The sequence below is a fragment of the Leucopleurus acutus genome, assembly GCF_964270905.1.
Source record: "Leucopleurus acutus genome assembly, chromosome: 6".
NCBI classification, from domain to species: Eukaryota; Metazoa; Chordata; class Mammalia; order Artiodactyla; family Delphinidae; genus Leucopleurus; species Leucopleurus acutus.
Window position 1 is genome coordinate 60318596 of NC_139149.1, and position 24436 is coordinate 60343031.

Genomic DNA, 24436 nt, shown 5'->3' on the forward strand with positions numbered 1-24436 from the left:
AATTAAAGTTCTAAAGAAGTATATTCACTAAAGCCACATTCAAATCCTTTTAGAAAAATTTAAAGATTATAACCAAGTTTTTAAACAGTTTAAAGTAAAAATATTTTAAAACTTAATATATTTTATTTTATACTCAGTACTCTCTTAATTATCCCTACAAAAGATTTAAAAGCCAAGAAAAGACACCTTAGATTATTAAGATGCCAGTTTTACTTAAGACAAATCAAAAATAGATTGCTTTCAGATAAGATTACCTTATGTAAATGATCATTATATGGTATAGCTGCAAAGTGCTGTCTTTCTTACATAAAGTAAAAATATTTAGTTTTAGCAAAATTAAAGATGCTACGTTCCTTACCTGAAAAACTGCTGATCAAATGAAAGAAAACATTTGGACTTATTTGTATAAACTACTTAATGGATTGACTGAATTTTTCCTATGCTTGTATATATAAACATATATATTAATAATTATAGTTAGAACAATATTCCATTTAATTGAATTTGGTTAACTGAAAAAACAACCTATTACGTAACTTAACCTACTTTTAACGAATTAGAATACAATAAAAGCATAAAATAGAAACACTAATGCTTGATGCATCAGAAGTTACTTTAGAATTTTGTGTCTTTAGTAACATCGTTATACAGAAATACAGATGTAGGAGGAGGACTGTTCTGATAACTTTAACAAATTCCTCATTTCCAAAATAAATTCTGTACATGATGAAGACTGTGCAAAAATTCCTGGTCATTTGAACTTTTTTGGTTATATTGCAACAACATGAGTATCTAAGTATCTAAAGTAACCACTTTATATTTAAATGTGGAAATAAATCCTAGATCCACCACTTACCAGGTCTATGACCTATGACTTCATTAATAAAATGCAGATAATGATGTTATCTACCTCCTGCGGGTTGTTGTAAAGATCAAAAGAGATAACGCATATAAGGTGTTTAGCATAGTTCTTGGCACAGAGTAAGCTCTCGATAAATATGAGTTTTGTCATTGTTTTTATGATTGTTGAAAGATTAAATACTAGTGATCTACAAAATGCCAATATAGTCTCTTGAGTACTCCTTTAAAGTACACATCTTCTCCAACTGGAATAATTGTTCATTAGTCCTTTTCTTCAAATTTCTGACAGTTACCAACAATACTGGCTCTCAGTGAAATCTCAATTCAGGCTTCTAGCCCTAACATTCTATAAGGACTAGCTTTTGCTGAACAACTACCTTTAAACTCCAAAAAAGCTTAATCCAAACTCACCTTGAATACTTTGCTCTTCTGCCGTGACTCTTATTGATGATAGCCTCACATTTAACCTTTAGAAATGCTCTATGTTCTTGATATATTTTATTACTGTTGTTGTTAACAGCAGCTATAATGTATTTAGACTCAGAGAGGATGTATGATTTGCCTAAATTCCTATTGCCAGTAAGGGGCAGAGCTGAGATTCAAATTCAGGTCTAAGTGACTTGGAAATTCACGCTCTGTCCAATCACCCTGGCCTGTCTTCCTTACTGCCTTTCTAATTACTCCTGTTTAGCCTAGGCATTCCCAAGGCTGTTATTCAAAGTCCTCATTCTCATTCCAAGGTCATCAGGAAAATTCTATATTCTTTCTATGTGGGTAAAATATCTGATTGTCAATCCATGAACCACAAAAATAATATTTTCTTTGCAAACACTAACATAACCTCGTTATGTTATATAACCCATATAGACTTTCTAAGACTACTTGACTTCTCTACTTTGGTATTTTCTAGTTCCCACAGCAGAAATTATTAATCCATGATCCATAAATGGATTTCAGGAGTTTCCTAATACCCTGAAATTGTATGTAAAGTTCTATGTTTATGTGCATTTGAGGGATAATGGCACATATCTTCCAAATGCTTTTAAAAAGGATTCACGATCCAAAAATCCAAGAACCATGGTTATGTGACTCCATGGCAATACCCAAATGCTCCAACGACAGCCAATTTAAGTATATGTTCTAGGTTCATGGACTCCCATACTTGAGGTCCAGAAACACTGACCTAAAACCTGCTTCAGCCAGACTCTGCACTCAAAATTCATCTATTCTTATCAAAACCGTGCTGATAAAAATTCTAGCCACTATAATGTTTATCTAACACAATTACAGTTAAAATCATAACAGGGTTGTTGGAAAACATTACAAATTAAATATATCATTATCCTAAAAGAATGAATTACTTGAGAGTTAAATATGTTTAGAGAGAAAAATATGTAGCTTGTTTTACTATATATTTAAATAAATCATAAAGCTGCTACAGTAATTGGAACAGTGTGATACTAGCACAAGAAGAGAGGTATAGATTAGAAGCAACCTAAAAACCCATAAACTGGAGATTCGTTAATAAATTATGGGACATCCATACAACAGAACAGTTTTATCCATTAAGACAAGACATATCTGTATATATATTTGCATAGGAAAATGTCCAAGAGACATTGCTAAGTAAAAAAAGCAGGTTCAAAACAATGGAAAAAAGTTAAGAATATGGATTTTGTTGTCAAACAGATTTGGGCTCAAGCCCTGGCTCTATCACTTTGTAGCTGTGTAACTTTGGGGCAGCTACTTAACCTAAGTTTGCCTCTGTAAAATTGGGATAGTAACTCCAATTCAATATACGGTGATTGTGAGGATTAAATGAGAAAATACATGTAAAGTAATTGCCACAGTTCCAGGTACACAGTAAATATTCCATAGATATTAAGTATTATTATTTATGGCAGAATGCACAACGTGATTCTAGTTGTGGTTTTGAAACTATATATAATACATATAAATAAATGTACTCATAAAATGAAACTGGATAGATGCCTTAACAAATTGGTAGCAATAGAAATCAGGAAGATTGGATCCCAGAGAGACTTTCCCTTTCTGCCTTCTTTTTTAAAAATATAATGCTGTTTTATTTATTTTTAACCAATAAATATCATCTTTAAGATAGGAAAAAAAATAAAGGTATATTCACAGGGTGAGGGGGAAGGGAGGACTTCATCTATCCTCTGCCCACCATCTGTAATCCTAAAATTTGGTGGCTAACTGGATAGGCTTGGCAGTTTATCACTCTTACTCTGCAATAATGATAGCTTCCAAGCCTGGTACTTCTCTCTAGCCAAATCCACTACCCTAATACCTGAAGTTAACACTCAGATGAGCTAACCTATGCTGGTTGGGTGGCTTTAACACACACAGCCAACAATGCACTCAGACCAAAAGAATGGCGGGCAAGGCCTCCAGCTCAAAATAGTCTGGTTAGAAGTCCACTAATACAGCTTCCACCTGCTCCAACCAAATACCCCCTTTAAACAACCCAAATAGAGGAAAATCCTACCTACACTTTCACTCATGAAACAGACCTCCATTGCATTCTAAGTTGAAATTAAATATCTGCCTGAATCAGAATATTAAGCATTTGTTTCTCTACTAGGTGAATGCTGCTGTTTATGGAGACCAGAGTAGTGATCACTGACTACCATCTTTCTACATACTTCAGTGACTAAAACTTCCAGAAAAGAGTCAGGCAACACAGAAGCAAACTAAGACACCTGGCAGCAATGCTCTGATGGCTGAGCGAGTATGTGTGGGAGGGGGGGGAACGTCCTCTAAGAATTAAAATGATCGGTTAATTCTAGCAATCACCTGTTAGAATGTATGTTGGCAGTTGTTGGTTTTCAGTTATGTGATTCACTGAAGTAAACAGTGGAAACTTAAAACAGCAATGTTCCTAGCCCATCGGCTATAAAGTGGCAACTGGGATGGACACCCATTTATTTCTGAGGTATAGATCTCAGCGGAGGATTTGACTATTACTAAGAAGAAGGCAACTGTCCCTATGATTTCTATAAATAAGTCTGAATGGATTTCACCATGTTCAAGGAAGGACAAAGGGAAGAGGAAAAGCCCATAAATCTGATTTTAATAAAAAGGCTACTGAATAAGGAGAGTCATAAAGGAAGAGGAAAATGATCATACACACACACACACACACACACACACACACACACTACTCTCTCAATGAATTATTTGGCATACTTGGAAGAATGCAAAAAGAACGCCTATGAAACAAGAGCATGAGGCCATAAATAGAGAACAGAGTGAGGTTAGAAAAAAATGGATGAGATGTCAAGAGAGTTGATGAACTAAGACAGATTTTTAAGGAAGCAAAATCAAAGCCGGAAAATAAAAATCCAAATTGGAGATTCACCTGATATGGCAGAATATAATCAGTGGTTTGAAGGTCAAACTTGAAAAGGGGTTATACTGAAGTATAGCATATACTCAGTGTAACATACATAAGTGTACAGCTTGATGAAGTATCACAGAATCAACATATGCATGTAACTACCACCTTATCAACACACAGAATATTACCAGTAATGCAGTCACAATGTGCCACTCCTCTCCAGAGATAAGCACTATCCTGGCGTTTTTACACTACAAATTAGCCCGTTATTGAAATTTATGGAAATAGATTCATAAAATACGTATTGTTGTGTCCAGCTTCTTTCATTCAACATTGTTCGTGAAATTCATCCACGTTGTTAGATATAGTCGTAGTGTGTTCTTTCTTTGCCATGTAATAGTCCATGGTAGGAATACACCTCAATTTGCCTATTCTACTATTGGTAGACACTGAGGTTGTTTATACTTTAAAACTATTACAAATAAAGCTTCTATAAACAGTCTTATACATGTACTTCAGTAAGTTTATGTATGCATTTCTCTTGAGTATATACCAAAGACTGGAATTGCGCCAGTCTCAGGTCACATATTTACTCAAACTTCATATACACTGCTGGTCAGTTTTCAAAAGCAGATGTACTAATTTACACTCCCATCAACACTGTCTGAGAATTCCATTTGCTTCACATTTCCTCCAACGCTCGGTACTGTCAGTTTTCTTAATGGTAAGTGTGTAGTATCTCATAGTTTGAATTTGCATTTCCCTAATGATTACTGGGAGATTTCATCTCTTATGAAGTACTTGTTCAAGTCTTTTGCCTATTTTTCTATCAGGCTGTCTTTTTCTTATTTATAGTTCTTTGCATATTCTGTAGACAAGTTCTTTATTAGATACTGCAAATATGTTCTTTCACTCTGTGAAAGATGATTGCTGATTTTAATTCCATAGTGGTCAGATAACATATTCTTTATGATTTCAATCATTTGAAATTTGTTCATTTGCTATATGGCTAATAATATGGAAAATTTTGGTAAATGTTAAATTGGTACTTGATAAGAATGTACATTTGTGGTTGTTAGGTGCAGTATTCTATATGTCAACTGGGTCACACTCCTTAATCACATCGTTTAAGTTTTCTACATTCTTACTAAAATTTTGTCTGCTTGTTCTATCAATTACTAAAAGAAGTATTAAAATATTCTATCATGACTGTAGATTTGGGTCTTTTTAAAAAAACTTTTTAGTTCTATCAGTTTTTGCTTTATATATTTTGAAGTTATGTTATTAGGTATATACAAACTTAAAATTATTTTACCTTCCTGGTAGATTGAACATTTAGCATTATGAAATGCTTCCTTATTAAAGTCTATTTTGATATTACTATAATACAGTGGCTTTTTTTTTGAGAGGGGTGGTATATATTTCTCCATCCTTTACTTCCAATTTTTCCATGTCTTCATATTTAAGATGTATCTTATAAACAGCATAGAGGTGGGTTTTAAAAATCCAATCTGACATTCTCTGTCTTAACTAATTTTTTAAAAATTTATTGAGATGAAATAAACATAAAATTAACCATTTTAAAGTAATTTAGTACTAAGCCTTCATACTGTGATGCGACCACTACCTCTATCAACTTCTAAAACATTTCAATCACTTTAAAGTAAAACCATGTACTCATTAAGCAGTTTGCCCCCACCTTCCCCTCCCACTAGCTCCTGGCAACCACCAATCTTCAGTTCTGTCTCTATGCATTTACCTACTCTGCATATTTTACACATATGGAATCATACAATATATGTGCCCTTTATGTCTGGGTTCTCTCACTTAGCATAATATTTTCAAGGTTGATCCACATCTGGCATCTGCATTCATTTACTTTTTAAGGCTGAATAATATTCATTGTATGTATATACCACAATTTGTTTATCTACTTAACCCCTGATGGACATTTGGGCCGCTTCTATCTTCTGGCTATTGTGAATAGTGCTGCTATAAACATGCATGTACACATATTTGTTTGAGCACCAGTTTTCAATTCTTTTGGAAATATCAATCTGGGAGTGGAACTGCTGGGTCACATGGTAATTCTATGTTTAACTCTTTGAGAAACTGCCAAACTCTTTGTCTTTTAACTGGAGTATTATATCATTTTAAATTATGTCATTATCACCCCCATTGTGCTATTATTGTCATGTATTTTATTTTATTTATTTATTTAATTTTTTTATTTTTTGCGGTACGCGGGCCTCTCACTGTTGTGGCCTCTCCCGTTGCGGAGGGACGCGCAGGCTCAGCGGCCATGGCTCACAGGCCCAGCCGCTCCGCGGCATGTGGGATCTTTCCCGGACCCGTGTCCCCTGCACTGGCAGGCGGACTCCCAACCACTGCGCCACCAGGGAAGCCCTGTCATATATTTTAACTGTACCTCTATACATTAAAGTCATAAGACATTTTAATTTTGCTATGTTTTTACCTTTTATTTTGAAATAATTTCAAACTTAAAGAAAAACTACAATAATAGAGAATGTCTGTACACATATTCATTAAAGTATCATTTTGCCGTATTTGTTTTATCCTTTATCTTTATATGTATGCATATACACAAGAAAATATAGGCATATTATTACATCTGTATATTGCCAAACGTATTGCCAGAATTCAGTGATAGATTAGATATGAGAAATGATGGAAAGAGAATGTGTCAAAAACGATTAAGTTTTTGGTTTGCATAATCTACCAGACAGTGGTACAATTCACTGAGCTAAGAAACCCTGAAGAGAATCAGGTTTGAGGGAGGGAGTTTGATTTCAGATGTGCTAACTTTTGAGTTGTCTTTGAGAAACACATGAGATGTCAAGTCAGGAATTAAATATACTAGCCTGGAGTTCAGAGGACAGATGGGGTTAGAGATACAAATCTGGAAGCTATTTGTATTTAAATAGTAATTGTATCAATGGATATGGATGGCATCACATAGAAAGAGAATTGAGAGAAGAGATGACAGCCTAAGACTCAACTTTAAGTAATGCCAGTATTTAATAGCAAAAGGTATAAGAAGATGAGCCTGCAAAAGACTGAGAAGTTGCTAGAGAAGTAGGAGGGAAACCAGGAGAATGTGGTCATGGAATCCAAGGGAAGAGTAGTTCAGGCAATGATACAACAGTGTCCAATACTACTGACAAAACAAGATGACTGAAAATGTTCCTTGGATTTAACAATGCAAAAGCCACTAATGACCCTGGTGAAACCTGTTTGAGTTTAATGAGCAGATAAACCAGATAGCTAGAACTGAGTTATTAGGAGGTAGAAAAAATAACTCTTTCAAGAGGTTTTAAAGAAGGAGAATAGAGAAAATATGGTAATTGAAGGATGAGAAGTGTGGTATTCAGTAAGAAGTGTTTTTTAAGATTAAAAAAGACATCTTTAAATAGTTGATGCAAACGGTCTAGTTTGAGAGGGACGAGTTGTATATACAAGAAAGAAGGAACTACTGGTGAATGAAATACAACTTTGTGAATACACTAAAAACCACTGAATTATATATATGAAAAGGGTGAACTTAATGCTATGTTAATTTACCTCAATAAAATCACTTAAAAGCAACAAAGGGGAAAAAAACAAGGGATGACTAATAGTGTAAGATTTCTAGATAGTTAGTAAGTGATAAGATTCAAAGAATTGGAATAACTAGCCATAGATAAGAGGAATGAACAGTAGGCTTTAGTTTTGGCTAGTGGAAAATTAGAGAGAAAATGAGGGAATTCCTATGTCTGATGGCTTTTATTCTGATCTTTGAAATAGGAGGCAAGGTTGTCTGCTAAGGGTAGGGATGGATGAAAGTGGGGAATGGACATAAATAAGAGGTTTGAGGAGAGTAGGGAAGCAGTTGCAGCAGAGAGCAGGGGAGCAACTAGGAAAGCTGGATATAGCTGAGGACCCACTTGAGGTTGCTAATAATGAGTTTATGGGGATACTAACATGTCGTATTTTTAATTTTCTCCATCTGTGTTCCATTGGCGACAGGCAAGGAGAAAGTGGACAGATAGAAATATCCAGGAAAGTATGCCTATAGCATATGCACCAAAACATCAGTTGTTATATGAATTTATTCCCCTCAGGGTATATATAAATTGATATACTACTAAAGTAGTTTGGTCTCAAATGAGCCTAATCCTTGTGAGCCTTGCCCCAAACACAATACATTCTTTGTGTTATCATGCTAGTCTTAAACAGCTTTGCACTTCCTAATTGCTGTCTTCAAATAAATAATACTGAGAACTGAGGACCTATAAGCCAGATACAGAAAGACAAAAATTGTATAGTTCCACTTTCATTAGGTACCTAGAATAGGCAAATCCATAGAGAAAGGAAGTAGAATAGATGTTACCGGGGCTGGAAGGAGGAGGAAATGGTGTGTTATTATTTAAAGGATACAGTTTCAGTCTGGGATGGTGAAAAAGTTCCAGAAATGGATAGTGGTGATGATCGTACAACATTGTGAATGTACTTAATGCCACTGAATTGTACACTTAAAATGATTAAAGTGGTAAATTTTATTTTACGTATAGTCTTCCACAATAAAATGTTTTTTTTAAAGAGTAAGAAGCTTCTGCTTTAGGCTATGTCTCAAAGGATGACTAGGAAACAGGACTGAAGGGGCAGCAAAAGGGTAGAGTTGTAGTTAATGAGCTCATGTGAAAGCAAAATGTTTAGTTCACTGTTAGGAGAGCTGAGAAAGTATAAGTCAGGCAAAGTCGGATCACAAAGAAATTTGTAAGCCATGGACTTTATGTTGGCAGTATCTTACAGGAAGATGGTGAGGTATCTTAATCAAGGCAATAACATAGTGAGATCTGCAGTTTCTAGTTGTGGAGAACAAAAGCAAGAATGGAGGTAAAGAAATCAGTTTAAGCATAAATGAGGCCCAAACTAAAGAAGTTTTTAAAATAAGGAGGAAGGAAGAGATACAAGGACTATTCAGGAGATAAAATCAGCAGGACGGGATATAAATTGTACACGAGAGAGAGGAGTCAAAGATATTGATACTCAGTTCAAACAATTGGGGTCCACTGAGTTGCGAGACCACAAGAACAGAGAGGATATGGGGAGAAAGGTGAATGAATGCAATTCAGTATTTTTAGTATCTTGTTCTTTTAGAAACGATCTTTTTAAGTCATGTAAGACTAGTTCTGGAAAGATACATAAGAATCTAAAGAGGAGAAAAGGGTAAATGAGAAGACAGAAGTGGGTAGGAGAATTATGTTTTTACAGTATACTCTTTTTGAATCTTTTGATTTTAGTGAAAAACACGTTACATATTTAAATATTTTTAATGTTTTTTTAAGTTATGTAAAAAACAACTTTAAAAACTGCCATAAGAATAACGAGAAGAAATCTGCTAATAGCCATATGTTTGGTGGACGTTAATTATTTCTTTCAGAGAGACTGAGAGGAAAAAAAGATCCATTAATTACAATTCCTGGTTGCCTTATTTAGTTGTTTAATTAAGTAACTGTTAGTTCTATAAATATTTTTTAAGTATGAATATTTCCAAATACTTGATCAATACAAAATAAAATTTTTCTTAAAGCTTTCTACCTTCATTTTCCAAATTTTGTTTTTCCAAATACAATGTATACACACTTTAAAATCAACCTTAAACTTGATGCCTTGTTATGGCTTAAAGTGTCCTCCAAAAAGACAGGTTGAAGTCCTAATCCCTCAGAGTAGGACCTTAGCTGGGAATTAGCTAAAGATGCCTATCTGGAGTAGGGTGGGCCCTTAATCTGATTACGACTAGTATCCTTATAAGAAGAGTGAAATTTGGGCAGAGGGAAGGTGGCCATGAGAAGATGGAGGCAGAGACTGGAATTATGCTGCCATACACCAAGGAATGCCTGGGGCTACCAGGAGCTGAAGGCACAAGAAACGATTCTCCCCTAGAGGCTTCAGAGGGAGCACAGCCCTGCCAACACCTTGATTTCAGACTTCTGGCCTCCAGAACTGTGAAAGAATACATTTCTATTATTTTAAGCCATCTAGTTTGTGATACTTGTTATGGCAGCCCTAGGAAACTAGTACACCTAGCTAATAATACCAATAGTAAATGTTTATCCCACTCTTCCCTTCTTTAGTGCCTCCGTTTTAACACAACAGCAAGACCCACTTTATAAAAGGTATCTTTATGACAGAATATATGAACATTGTAGTAAGGAAGATTCTGTTTTAGCATTAAAAAGTTGTCTCATGTTTTATGCTAGAGTATATCTAATTCACATTTTTCCTGCTTATTTACATAAAAATACATAACAACCAAATCTAGAAAATGGAAACTTCATAGGAAGAGAGGCTTGAGTGTTAAATTTCTGAAAGATTACCCAGAAAATAAAGACACATTTGAACAAGTATTAAGGAATAATTAGTAAATACCTAGTGACCAAAATACCTATTTTTCTTATAACTTCCAAGTAGCTTTTATAGCCTAGGATCTACATCCAATTAAAGTCCCTGATTCTGTTAGTCAAGATTACAAACATAAACTGCAGAAAAGAAGACAATCACATTTTATACCTTTAGACCATTTGTTAGAGAATACAAGAAAATGTTAAAACCAGACAACTCCCCTACAAGAACTAGTTGGTACCTGAATTACATAGATACCGTCTTTGTATTAGGAAAACTAAAGATAAATCAGAAACAGGGAATATAAAACACCACCAAATTAAACTTGTGATATTAAAGAACCACCAAAACTAAATAGAATGATTAGGATACAAAGTTTAGATGCACATTGGATGAAGAAATGTTGGCAGAGACTGTTGGTGCCCTGCCCCTATGCCCTTTGCCCTCACAGATCCCGTACATGCTGAATGGCTTCTTACTCTAAGCATCTGCAACTGCCTAAGCACCATGCCCAGACCACACAGGCATCAGACGCCAGGCAGGTAGTTAACACTCCGAGGAGCAGCCCACAATCAATGACCGATGGAAATTAGTTAATAATTAATTACCCCAGCTTCCTCATCCTTCCAGTAGAAAAACTACAAGACACTTTCTACACTGTTTTCTAGAGATCCCTGGAAGGGCTGATCCCCTTCTGCTCAGGGTTTTCCGCCTGCTCATATACATAACTTTGTATTGGTTTCTTTCCCTTCCTGGTCTTAATTCCCCACTCCCTGATGTGTGCCTCCTGAGTTAACTCCCAAGAAAACTACCTGCACTCCAATTCTTGCTTCAAGGTCTACTTCTGAGGAGACACAACCAAAATTTAGATTAAAAGGCAAAGAGTTTGAGATATGACTCAAAATGGCTTTGTAACTCAAACTGTCACAGTGTTAAGAAAACGCATAAGGAGCTTCTTCTTAATCTTCATAGATTACATTGCCTATCCAAATTTTCACGTTAGTGAAGATGAAATTGATCCTAAAGCCTATGACTTCTCATGTATGCATCTATTCCAGCTTCACATCTCCTACCACATTCCTTTTCCAATCTCGGACAGAAACTTCAAAACCCTTTCTCTAGTGCAAAGCTAAAATTATAGTTTGATGAATATAGGTCAGAAACAGCTAAGGACAATATATATGCATTTACCTCTTTATTTGGAGGCCACCTAAAGGAAATAATTTCCTTAGACCTTTTGTTTTCCTTAAAAAAATTAATAATACATTGCTATGAAAAAAAGTCAAGTAACAGAGAGGTATAGAGGGTAAATAGTCAAAGTGCCCACCCCAATCACTCACTCTCTCACAGCCACTAGTTCCTTTCCAAACACTTTACTGTTAAAAACCTTTTTTAGTTTCCAAATGTTTACTGTTAAAACATAACAATTGAGCATATTTCCATACCTCTTTGGATGCACTTATAAAAATACAGCTATCATTTTTTACGTAAACCGGATTATACTATAAATGTTGTTGTTTGTAACTTACTTTTTTTTAAGGCAAAAGTAGTTATAATGTAAAAATATTCACTAATAAATAAACTACTTAAAATAACTCATCCTAAAATGTCTTTCCCTGCTTAACATTGGTCTTTATCCCCATGAACTGTCAGATTGTTACATTATGATATCAAGCAAACTGTTGGTAAAATTGTATCGAGGAGACCTCCATTTTCACTACTAATGAACTAAGTGATTCAGAGTAACTGTGCCTATAAAGACAACAATAAAGCAGGCCTAAATAGAGAAAAATATTATCTTCTTAATAGTACCAAGGACCTAAAAAGGTAGTGAGGCATTACTAGACCAAGAAAAGGGTAGGGGAAGGCCTAAGACTCTTCTACCCTGGGGTGGAGGGTAGAGGGCTGGTGGCTGCTCTAAAGCAGTGATCCTCAAACTTTGTGTAGTGTGCATAACAGGAGAGCCTGTTAAAACACACCCCCAGAGATTCTGATTTAGTAGATCTGTAGCTTGCATTTCTAAGAAGCTCCCAGGTGATGGTGATGCTGCTGGTGTGAGGACCACACTTTAATTGTGCCTGATCTAGACTAGAGACTGGGACAGCAGGGGATGAGGAAAGTATAAAAATGATGTAAGGAACACACATAAGACTATAGAATCCATGGGATATTAACCCCTCATTCCATCTTCCCTTCTCACCTTCACCTCAGCAGGTTTGGGATCCCACTGCTGCTCTTGGCCACTTTTACCTAGACTCATCTGCCGATCCTCAGGAAAGAGCTAAGACGCCAAAGCTCTTTGATTTATGACAGAGGAGGCACCTCACTGGAGTAGGGAAAGGACAGTCTTTTTTTTTTTTTTTTTTGGCTGCGTTGGCTCTTTGTCGCTGCGCACGGGCTTTCTCTAGTTGTGGCGAGCAGGGGCTACTCTTTGTTGCAGTGCATGGGCTTCTTATTGCGGTGGCTTCTCTTGTTGCAGAGCATGGGCTCTAGGTGTGCAGGCTTCAACAGTTGTGGTGTGCGGGCTCAGTAATTGTGGCTTGTGGGCTCTAGAGCGTAGGCTCAGTAGTTGTGGTGCACGGGCTTAGTTGCTCCGTGGCACGTGGGATCTTCCCAGACCAGGGCTCGAACCCGTGTCCCCTGCATTGACGGGCGGATTCTTAACCGCTGTGCCACCAGGGAAGCCCAGGACAGTCTTTTTTTTAAGTGGTGCTGGACCAACAGGTTTTCCATATGGGGGAAAAAAAGTCCAATTGGATGCCTGCCTTAAACTACTTACAAAAAATAATTTCCAGGTGGGTTAGTGAGCTAAGTGTGAAAGATAAAACAATAATGCTTTTAGAATACAAGAGATTATCTTAATGACCTTAAGGTAGGAAAGTTTCTTAAACAATACAGGAAAACACTAACCTTAAAATTAACACCTGTTCATCAAAAGATACTATTAAAAAGATTAAAAATAAAAGCCACAGAATTGGAGAACATATTTGCAATCCATTCAAAGCAAATGACTAATATCCAAAATATATAAGTAACTTTCACAAATTATTGAGAAAAAGACACTGATCCAACAGAAAATGAGCAAAATAATTAGAACAAGCACTTCACAAAAGAGGAAATCCTAAAGGGCCAATCAATACTTAAAAAGGTCTCCAATCTTACATAACTAGAGAACTGCAAATGAGAACCATAACCAAATACCATTACACAGCTATCAAACTGCAAAAATGAAAAAGTCTGATAATACCAAGTACTGACAACAGGATAAACTCTCACAGACTAGGAAAACAGTGTTATCTAGTAAAGTCGAAGATATACATATACTACTGACTTCTATAATAAATATAAGACTTTATCCTTACATGCATCAGGATGTAAAAGAATGTTCACAGCTGCATTGCTCATGATTATAAAAAACTTTGAGGGAAAATTCAAATGCCCACTGACAGAACAGATAGAACAGATCTTAAAATTAAGGTATTTTTTTTCAATGAAATATTTTACATTAAGAAAAACAAATGAATTAAAGATAAATGCAACATAAATGAACCGTACAAAATAATGCTGAATGAAAATGCTCATATAAATAGATACAACATGATACCATTTATATAAAGTTTGCACTTTATATACCATTTATATGAAGTTTGCACTCAGGAAAATAATTCATATCATTGCAGGTGGCACATACACCGATAAGGATATTATTATAAATTTCAGGATTATGGTTAGCTGTGGGAAGACAGAAAGTTTTAAGACTGGTAAGTGATGGAGATACTTTGGGGTGCTAAACAATATTCTATTTCTTGACCTGCAAGTAGGTTTTACTCCCATTTGTATCACAGCTATTTGTTAAACTATACATATGAGGTTAATGTTTTACAATTTTTAAAAGCATAAAAAAAAAAAAAACCCAACATATTGGCCCTGTAGTTGGACTAATACGGTTGAAAAACTTGATCTACAATTTACTAAGTATGAAATCTTGAGCAATTCACAAAACCTCTTGAAACTTGGCCTTCCTCAGTTTTAACATGGAGATAATAATATATACCTTGCATGTTGTGAGATTTAAATAACATATATAAAAAGTGCCCAACAGTGCTTGGCTCAATAAATAGAAATATAAGATGTTCCTACACTGAAGGATTCTGTATTGTAAAGATGTTAATGCTTTCCAAATTGCGTTATAGACCCAACCAGAATCCTATTTTTGCTAACAACAAACTGAAAAAAAATTTCTAAAAAGCCATCTGTTTTACCATACTTACCAGTATTGGCTTTGCTACAAGATAATCTATAGCATGAATTCACAATAGGGGTAATATTACTCCCAGAGGGGCAAAAATTGGTTCTTGGGGGTGAAAAAAACTTCGTTATTAAAATGTTTTGTGGCCCTCCAAAGCTCAAGTCTATCCAACAAATTCTTACTTGTTAGTATTTAATTTCTCTCATTAGGGAGAAATTTAATTAATTGAAATTTAATTCAATTTTTTTCCTTAGGGACAGTGATAATTTAAAAAAAAAGGTTGAGAAACATGAATCTATAATTTATTCTGAAGCAGCTGAATCTAATATGAGGAAAGAAAATGATGAAATAATCACAGTTTGGGGAAATAAGAAGGAGTAATAACACGCAGCATTCTAGTTTTCTTTGAGAAGAAAGGCCAGGAAATGGTAGCCCAAGAATTTCAGAAGAACGTGATGCCTCTTTTCCCCATTTAAGTATAAGTAAGATCGACAAATTTATTTTGAAGACGGTTAATGCTTCTGAAATATATATGGATGTCAGTAAGTTTCAATTAACTAAAGGATGACTGCATAAGGCTTTACTCTAATCAGAAACCATGCTGTTTGGGGCAAAGGAATTGCCTTCAATCCCAACATCTGTCTCAGGACATTTTCCTCCTTTACAGAAAGGGATATCTTTCATACCCACATGTGAAATCCCCTTTTCCATCCTAAATCTTGTACAATTTCCTCAGACAAATCGCTCTCCCTTCTCCATTCTATTTGAACAGGGAAAAAGTGAAGTAACTATGATGTTAAGAAAAGTAAAATGACTTGGGCTCACTCCAGACTCTCAAGGAAATCAGTAGCACAATACAGGTCTCCCTGTTCCAAGACCAGGCACTTTCGACCATAATTTATTGGTAGTGTGACTGTTTAGAGGTTGATTCTGTAATTGATTTCTTCCTATTAGAGTTCCCTAATCAAAGGTGTGTTTTCCAAACTTATTAAAAATAAATGAGAAAGCAAAAAGATAATCAGTTTCCAAAAATGAGAAAATAAAAAATAAACATATTAAAAACACATGAAAAGTTAAAAAGAAAGAAATCTCTTCCTATAACAAAAAAAATAAAAATCAAGAACAGTTTGTGGAAGATGTTAATTAATGAGAAAATATATAATTAAGGCTGCTTTTTTAAGGTAAAAGACAATTTGATGATACTTAAACTAAAAGCTTCAAAACAGATTTTGAAACATTTCCTACAATATTACTAATAATTATTCACTACAATGTGATAGAAAACACATTTGAATATTAAAGACAATGACATGTGTTTTCACACCATAAACGATTAAAATTATCTGTCTACTTTAACAGTGCATTCATTCGGTCAATCGCTGTGGAAGACCAATTCCTTATGTAAATCACTTCTTCCAAATCCACAAAACTCATATTCAGTCCTTTATCTAAATCCAGTAAGTTTTCATCATAAAACCCCACATCTCCAACACCAAAACTTGAGGATATACATAGTAACCATAAAATACTCAATATTACTGCTATATATGGTCTCCTAAGAACACCTTAAACAGCCTGTCACCACAATCCTTTGCTGCCAAGAGAAAACAAGGTTTCTCAACAATTTTTTAACAGAAATGATCCTTGAATCCTAAAATTCCATAACAATATTAGTTATTGTATGTGCTTTATTTTAAAAATTTAATCAAGGAAAATGAACTCAAATATCTAAAGAAGCTGTAGATTTTACTTACATATTCAGGTTTTAGTTTTTTATCTCCTCCTCTCACAGCCACTTTTTCTAGTTTATCTATAACGGGCCCAATCATTTCCTCATCTTTAAGCTGAAGCTCTTCATGTATAATTTCTATATCTCGAATAGGATCTACACTTCCTTCAACATGCGTGATATCATCATCTTCAAAAGCACCTAAAATAAATTAAAGGGAAGCAATTCAATAAACAAATAACACAGAAGTTCATTATTAGAGTGAGCCAAGATTCCTAGAAGGTTAACAATTTATTCAAGTTATTCTGAATTCTTACAAGTAGGACAGAGTATTTTTTTTCCTATTTAGTACTATTTAGGGCACTAGCAGCAAAACAGTAATTCAAGAGCCTCAACGTTTCAAAAACTGATTGAAATAAATAAAATTATGATCTTTAAAGAAAGAAAATTATGCTCCAGAACTACTGGTATTTTCAGGTTTGGTACGTTAAAAGATACTGTATTCCAGGCATGAGAGCCTGAAGTTCTAAACTGCACTATTAGGGTTTCCAAGGGAAACTGGGGCGGGGTGGGGGTGGTGGTGGTGGTGGTGAAATCATCTGGCAGACCTCTTCCCTGCTTCAATCTACTTTATCACTGTGGTTCTGACGGTGATTAGATAATGAACCACTCAGACACACAATTTACACAGCAGCTAATTTCATCGGCCTGATTTGAGGGTATAGTTTTTAGGGGACTATCAAAGAAGCAGATGAAGGTGCATTCGTCATATATGAGTGACAACCATTCACACTATCTGAACAAAATGGTGCTGGCCCTTACTAGAAACACATGTTATTATCACATATTTAAAGTGCAGTTGAAGCCATAATTTCAAATTGCCAACTGGAAACATAAGGGTAAAACAACCAGACATTACTCAAGCATGTGTACTGACTTTATGCCCTTTTGAAGACATAATGTGGCAACATAATTCTACTGGGATTTACTCAAATTATCAGATAACAGTATCACAAAAATGAACAAATACTAAGAAATATTATAAACAGAACGCAATGATATACCCACCAAACAATAAACACATTTATAAACAAGTTAATTTAATTAAAATTACCAATTAGATTATATTCCCAAAATGAGATGCTTTCAAACATACAGTATCAATTATTTTAGATAGAGGTATCATAGGAATCATGACAGTTTGATTGAGTTTGATAAAAGAAAAACTGACTACAGCTCATTCTTACATACAAAAAAACCAAGACATTCTCATTACAGGTTGCAAACTTTTTAAATATAATTCCCCAGAATTAAAATAATTAATCTGTTCATATCTTAATGTGGAAATATTTGGTAATAATAATTTTAAAAGTAAATTATTACAATTAAATATAACTATTTAAAATAATACTTAAGTATTCTTGGCAAACAATCGATGTTATATAGTACCTGATTCATATGAACAAAATTAGTAAGAAATGAGGAGGTACATTATATCTTACTAGTAAACACATCAGACAATGGTTTAGGTAAATTTTTTGAATACCTGAAAAGTATGAAAAAAGTTTCCCTGGAAGCACAATACTATTTACTTCTTAACATGATGAGGCAACTTACACAAATAGCACAATAAAACAGGAAAACTGAAAATAAAAGTTAGTTTCCTGGCACTCAGATCAACAAAGGAAACGTGGTCAATTCAGTTATAGAAATAAAAAACGTTTTATGACACTTAGAATGAAAAATTTCTTATATAGTCATCTTGATGTAGGGGCTAATGAGTAACTATAGTGATGTCCTCAACAACATCCCTACAGTAAATGCATCAGCAGATTTTAAATGGCAATTTCTTAATTTCAGCCCTCCTTTTAAAATTTATTTTTTAAAATTAATTGATTTATTTATTTTTGGCTGTGTTGGGTCTTCATTGCTCTGCATGGGCTTCCTCTAGTTGTGGTGAGCAGGGGCTACTCTTCGTTGCGGTGCACGGACTTCTCATTGCAGTGGCTTCTCTTGTTGCAAAGCACAGGCTCTCGGCGCACAGGCTTCAGCAGTCCCAGTACATATGCTCAGTAGTTGTGGCACACGGGCTTAGTTGCTCTGAGGCATGTGGGATCTTCCCGGACCAGGGCTCGAACCCGTGTCCCCTGCACTGGCAGGTGGATTCTTTTTTTTTTTTTAACATCTTTATTGGAGTATAATTGCTTTACAACGTTGTGTTAGTTTCTGCTGTATAACAAAGTGAATCAGCTATACATATACACACATCCCCGTATCTCTTCCCTCTTGAGTCTCCCTCCCACCCTCCCTATCCCACCCCTCTAGGTGGTCACAAAGCACGGAGCTGATCTCCCTGAGCTATGCGGCTGCTTCCCACTAGCTATCTATTTTACATTTGGTAGTGTATATATGTCCATGCTACTCTCTCACTTTGTCCCAGCTTACCTTTCCCCCTCCCCGTGTCCTCAAGTCCATTCTCTATGTGGCAGGCAGATTCTTAACCACTGCGCCACCAGGGAAGTCCCAGCCCTCAATTTTAATTAAGTGGATAACAGAAACTGAATTGCGTTGTTGTTCCTATGCCTGAAAGTTAGTGTTCCTATTTTATTCATTTGTATATGAGGTGGTAACATATTATGCAAATAACTTAAATTTATTTTTAAAAATAAATAGTGCCAAAAGTTAAGATAAAAATGAATGGAAGGGAACATTAAAGTTATCCTTCAAAACTGAATAGCCCTGTGATCAACTGGGGCTAGAAGAGCTGTAAAATATAAGCTTACAGAAAGTTTGGCAGCCATTTGGGCAACTTCCCATTTCTTACAACTAAAAAATCAGAGATTAATTTCCAAAGACATGCTCCTGGGTCAACAGACATCACTGTACACTCACATCATAACATTCTTTCATATCTTTTTTAGTACAAGATTTACTGGTTAAGAATAAGGGCTTTAGGGACTTCCCTGGTGGTCCAGTGGTTGGGACTCCATGCTCCCAATGCAGGGGGCTGGGGTTCGATCCCTGGTCAGGGAAATGGATCCCACATGCCACAACTAAAGGTCCCAAGTGCGGCAAATGAAGATCCTGAGTGCTGCAACTAAGACCCGGCGCAGTCAAATAAATAAATAATTTTTTTAAAAAAAACAAAAGAATAAGGGCTTTAACAGCCTTGCTGGTCATAAAATCTTAGACAAATCACTGAACCTCTAAGGATCTCATTATCATATCTTTAAAATAAGATATTTCTACCTTTCAGAGGATGGGTATGATTAAATTGGATAATATATGTAAAGTGCTTAACAGAGAACTCTTTCAGTAACTGGGGCATATACTATTTTTTTTATGATGTAGGAATTAGTAATTTAGAAGAAACTCCATAGTAATATACTCAAACATTAATTTTGAATAATATCATTTCATGTCACTCAATTCACCTTGGAACAGTTTATAATAAACTTTGTGAGTTTACAGGTTTTCCCCCCACTAATTCTTACTAGTTCACCACAACATTTTTACCCTAGTCCATGGCAAAAGTTATTTATTTCAACTTCACATTAACTAAAACAATTAGTATCATAAATGTTACAATTATTATCACAATTCCCTTTTGGTGGAAATACTTTACTGATAAAGAAGATGACTAGAGTCATCTTGAAGACTATATCATACTGAATTGCTTGATGAGAAAGTTATTTCTCTTTCAGTTCTCGTTTAGTCCTTCTGACTATGTCAAGGAGAAAATGTTGGTTTGATGCCATTGATCTTTAATGTTTAACATTTATAAATTTATAAATGTTGATAACTTTTTTTTTGATAACTTTTTATCAACAGAACAGGCCTCAGCCTCAGAGCTTCTAAAGGCTAAAAAATTAAATATGTAGTCTTCATTGTATTTATTTTCATTATCTTCAATTTTGGCAATTTCCCACTTACATTAGTGAAAACATTTCCTATTTAAATAAATTAAGTCAAAAATGTGAGATCACAATTTTTTTTTTGTAAAATCAAGAAATGTCTGAAAATATTAACTATGGTCATTTTGGTGGTGGGATGTCATCTGATTTTTGAAAACTATTTTGGTACTATTCCATATAAAATAGGATAATGCGATAGAGCATGTGTGTGCTGGGGGGAGGGGGTGGCATTACTAGGCAAACTTTTTTTTTTATCTTTATTGGACTATAATTGCTTTACAATGTTGTGTTAGTTTCTGCTGTACAACAAAGTGAATCAGCTATATGTATACATATATCCCCATATCCCCTCCCTCTTGCATCTCCCTCCCTCCCACCCTCCCTATCCCACCCCTCTAGGTGGTCACAAAGCACCGAGCTGATCTCCCTGTGCTATGCAGCAGCTTCCCACTAGCTATCTATTTAACATTTGGTAGTGTATATATGTCCATGCTACGCTCTCACTTCATCCCAGCTTCCCCCTCCCTACCGTGTCCTCAAGTCGTTCTCTACGTCTGTGTCCTTATTCCCGCCCTGCCATTAGGTTCATCAGTACCGTTTTTTTAGATTCCATATATATGTGTTAGCATACGGTATTTGTTTTTCTCTTTCTGACTTACCTCATTCTGTATGACAGACTCTAGGTCCATCCACCTCACTACAAATAATTCAATTTCGTTCCTTTTTATGGCTGAGTAATATTCCATTGTATATATGTACCACGTCTTCTTTATCCATTCTTTTGTTGATGGACATTTAAGTTGCTTCCATGTCCTAGCTATTATAAATAGTGCTGCAATGAACACTATAGTACATGACTCTTTTTGAATCATGGTTTTCTCAGGGTATATGCCCAGTAGTGGGATTGCTGGGTCATATGGTAATTCTATTTTTAGTTCTTTAAGGAACCTCCATACTGTTCTCCATAGTGGCTGTATCAATTTACATTTGCTGGGCAATACTTGTACTAGGATAGTCAGAGAAGCCTCTCTGAGGAGACGGTATTGGAGCTGAGAATAGAATGGCCAGAATGAGGGAGTAATGAGAAGACCTGAAGGAAGAGAGTTCTAAGAAGTAGAAATAAGGTCAGCATGGGTGAACCACAACAGAGGATAGTAAATAAAGTTTAAGTTGGAGAAGTAAAGCAGTTCACAAACATTTGTAAGCCATGGATGTTTGGATTTTATTCTAGCTATAATGGGAAGCCATTGATTAGGGAGCTTTAAATAAAGGGAAAGTAGGATGATGATATATGATTTATGACTTAAAGAAGCCACTTTGGTTACTCTCAAAAGAACAGACTTTAAGGGAGGGGACAAGAGTGATGGCAGAAAGACTAAGTTAGGGGGTAGTTGCAGTGGTGCAGATGAGTGGTAACCTGAAATAAAATTGCTGCTGTAGAGAAGATGAGAATGTTTGTACTGAGAATATATGATAGAATTGACTAGATGTAGTTTGGAAGGTCATGACTGGAGATACAAAATTGGGAATTATCAGATGTGTTTAAAGTTATGGGTCTGGATGACATCATAAAGAGAGAGCACTAAAAACTCAGGTGTCTGATAGGGAAGGATTTGGCAAAAGAGACTACGAAGTGGTGACAAAGTCAGTGAAAAACAAGGAATATGCTCTTCCAGGAGTAGGGGAAAGAAAATGTTTCAAGAAGAAAGGAGTATTCTCCTTTCTCCTAGAGAAAGATGATCATTGCTTCTGGCAAAGAGTAGTTCTTTGAGAAATATTTTATAATAGTTATGTCCCTTTCCATTAGAGTCTATTTCTTCCATATGCCAGAGATAAGAATACTATGACTCAAGGATGTAAACATGGACCTCTTCTCTTATTTCTTGTAACTGAAGAGTACGAAAGAGCTAAATTTTAGCATTGCTAAGCTCATTCTGGTTTTGAAAATATTCCTCTCTATATATACTCTGAGTGGATTAATTATACAAGGTAAAACACCGTAAGATTTCTCAGTCTTTGAAAGAGATTCTATCTGTCAAGAAGGCCTCTGAAAGAGATTCTGTCAAGAAGGTGGCCCACTTAGAAATCATAGCCACTTTCAAAGTTTCACATTCTAAGTATGCCAGCATAAACAAACACTGAAACAAAAATTGACCAACCTCAAGTTGGTCAACCAACTGGTACAGAATCATTAATTTCTTCTGTATTACTTCAGTTCTTTTTCTTTCTTTCCAACTAAATATAGTATTCTATTTAAAACAGTATATACATTAATGATCACATTTTAATAAAACTGTTTCTCTCTTTTAATAACACAGACCAAATGCTAATAAAAGTAATTCCTAGGCAAGGAGGTGTTGAGTAATTTTTAAATCTTCTTTATCAGTTTTGTCTTGCTTAAACTTTTTATAATGAACATGCATTGTTCATAAAAACAAGTCATTTTAAAAAGTCATTCTTTTTTAAACACAATAAACAAGTTTAACTTGTAGAAAAATTTACACAAATTTTAGTTAAAATTTTGGTTTTGCAGAGAAAACCACCATAATCGTGAAAATTATTTTATATCTGTACATTTCTTTATATACATATAAAAATGGTGACTGAAAATAATACTAACTAAAATAAAGTCTCATTATTAAACAATGTGTTATAAGAGAAATTTAACCATAAGCTAGGCTCAGACTGGATTCCATCACAAAGATTCTTCACCCAGCAATCCTGCAATGTTTCCTTTCCCAATAAAGCACCTTTTTCAAACCTTCTTGACTTCTCTCACATTTCCGATCTTTCCTCTTCCCTCCTGCTACCCAGGAGACCTAATCTTTCTCACTTCACAGAGAAAATGCATGTCACCTTGGAATACCAAACCCCCTTTTTGTTTTTACCCAATCTTTCCTTCTTTCCAGCAGTAAACTGGAAAGCATTACCTTCTACTATTTATGTCTAATCTCTACTATCTCTGCTCTGGATCTTATCCCCTTCCAAGGAAGTTTGCTCCGCAGACTGTTCTTTGTATGTCCTGAGACCTCAATCTATTATGCCTCTCTCTCTCCTATATTTGTATCACCACCATTTCCATCAATACTTTCCCATCAATATTTAAGTAGGCTTAAGATTCTATGTTAAATCAGTCAGGTCAGTCACCCTCAGACATCAATTCCCTTTCCAGCCAAACTTCTTGGCTCCAAGCCATTTCTGCTCTCGCCACTTCTTTACTTCCTATACAAAACTTAACCCACAACAGTTTGGAGTGTGCCCCCACCAGGCTATCAGAAATCGATCTCAAAAAGAACACCAATGATTTGCCTTCATGATGCTAAATCAAACAGCCATTCTTCAGGAATCTTGAATCACCTCTCAGTAGCATCTAACTTCAGAGCACTGACGATGTCTCTTTCATTTCAACTGCATTCTCCTGATTTTCTTCTATTTTCTCTGGCCATTTCTTCTCAGGCTATTCCTTTCCTTGCTCTAACCACCACATAAATGTTGATATCTCTCTTAGCTCCCTCTCTTAACCCTCTATTACACACTCTTTCACAGAATTTCCAGCCCCAAACTCGCTTGATTGACTCCAGTATACTTTGAGGTAACAGCAAATAAAATGAACAAAAAATGTATTTTTAGTTATTAAATAAATCATTTCTATTATAAAATGTGTTCACTAAGTGAATGCAAAATGTCAATGCTCATATTAAAGCTGTGACTTTTAAAATTTGTGTACCTCTTTACTGAGAGCCAGTCAAAATACAGACTTAGTGAGATACATTTGACTATCCACGTGGTAATGAACACTCTGCATCATATTTATTTCTTGGTATGATTTGGCAGAAATGAGTTGGCTATTTTCAATTATAAATGGACTGAAGATTGACCAACTTACTCATTAATTAATTCATTCAAATCCTACCTTA

General features: G+C 35.3%; 1 protein-coding gene across 2 annotated transcripts in view; it reads right to left on the reverse strand.

The window, feature by feature from the left end:
* Positions 1-24436, reverse strand: part of OLA1 (Obg like ATPase 1) — a 165190-nt gene that overhangs the window by 48702 nt on the left and 92052 nt on the right. For both annotated transcript variants that reach the window (XM_082841291.1, XM_082841290.1), the window contains one exon: positions 16631-16806. In XM_082841291.1, the coding sequence (XP_082697417.1) occupies positions 16631-16806 (176 nt within the window). The remainder of the gene's footprint in view (positions 1-16630; positions 16807-24436) is intronic.